General features: G+C 43.3%; 1 protein-coding gene across 1 annotated transcript; it reads right to left on the minus strand.

Moving 5' to 3' along the window:
• Nucleotides 1-492: 492 nt before the first annotated feature.
• Nucleotides 493-1068, minus strand: LOC311520295 (interferon beta-like; the record flags this gene model as incomplete). Its single annotated transcript, XM_084627656.1, has 1 exon — nt 493-1068. One exon carries the CDS (start codon nt 1066-1068, stop codon nt 493-495), a length of 576 nt encoding a protein of 191 aa, XP_084483782.1.
• Between the last annotated feature and the right edge of the window lie 88 nt (nt 1069-1156).

The following is a 1156-nucleotide window of genomic DNA, read 5'->3' on the forward strand; positions in this document are numbered from 1 at the left end:
TAGTTCTCATGAGGACAAATTAATTAATAGCCATGCTGATAATTGTAGAAACACACTATGTATGTCGAAGTCAGAGTGCTTTCGTCATCAGATAATGATACTTTCTTCCCTCGCATACCACAAAGTGCTGGTGAGGTGCCGAAGGATTCCACATATGTGTACTTTGTTGCATGGTCTGCCAATTCCCTACTGCACAACAGTACTGATATGTGAGAGATTATGAAGATGTGCAAAAATAAACAATAAACAAATAAACAATAGTAGAAACACCAAAAAGTAAATCCATGTCACTGAAAATCCGTTTCCAGGACAGGACAGGAAGAGCCTAAAGCTGCTGCCATGGAAATCAGTTGCGATTTGGCCACTGATCCTACAGAAGAAGGATCAGGCTCTATATAAGCAGAGTTATAAAATATCCATTATCTCTGTTCAGCTGTATAAATTACCTTAATGTGAATTCATTTACTCCAGGGAAAAGTTTTGTACTGTACCTTAGTTACTCAGCCTTCGAGTGAGTTTGTCAATCAGTACAAAACATCTGGGTATTTCCACGCGAATGATCTCCCAGGCACACAGGCTGTATTGCTTTTCTTTCAGGAAAGCATCTATCCCCTGAAAGTATTTTTTCACTCTCCGACTGGTGATCTGGAGGTCCTGACTTTCTGGGTTGGTTAAGCCTTTCTCTGTCTGTGCTCTCAAACATGCCTCCAGCCGCTGAATTTGCTGGTAAAGGCCATTTTGGAACCTGACTATGGAAGCCCCATCCCAAGCACTTTGGGTAAGGTTTTTGCTAAAGATGTTGAAGATCTCTTGGAGGATCTCTTGAATTGCCACCTTGGCATTCTCCTTCTGGGACACTGGGAGTTGGAGGACATCCTGGGTGGGTTTGAAAGCTGCCCTTTCATTTATGCATTGTGAGGGGAGATTTCCGCTCACTTTCTCCAGAAGCTCCAAGCTCTCTTTGTTCACTTTGTTCTGCTGGAAGTGAAGCATGGTACAGAGCTGAGATGAGATTTCAGTGGAGAAGAGCAGTATGAGGCAAATGTGCAGCAAACACCTGGTGGTCATGCCGATGTCTTCCACTTCTTTTCTTTGTGTGGAACCTTGAGCCTGGAGTTTCTTGAGGGTCCTATGTAGACTGCTGTGTCTTTCCTTC

This window comes from Lepidochelys olivacea (genome assembly GCF_965140295.1).
Source record: "Lepidochelys olivacea isolate rLepOli2 genome assembly, chromosome: 5".
Taxonomy (NCBI): domain Eukaryota; kingdom Metazoa; phylum Chordata; order Testudines; family Cheloniidae; genus Lepidochelys; species Lepidochelys olivacea.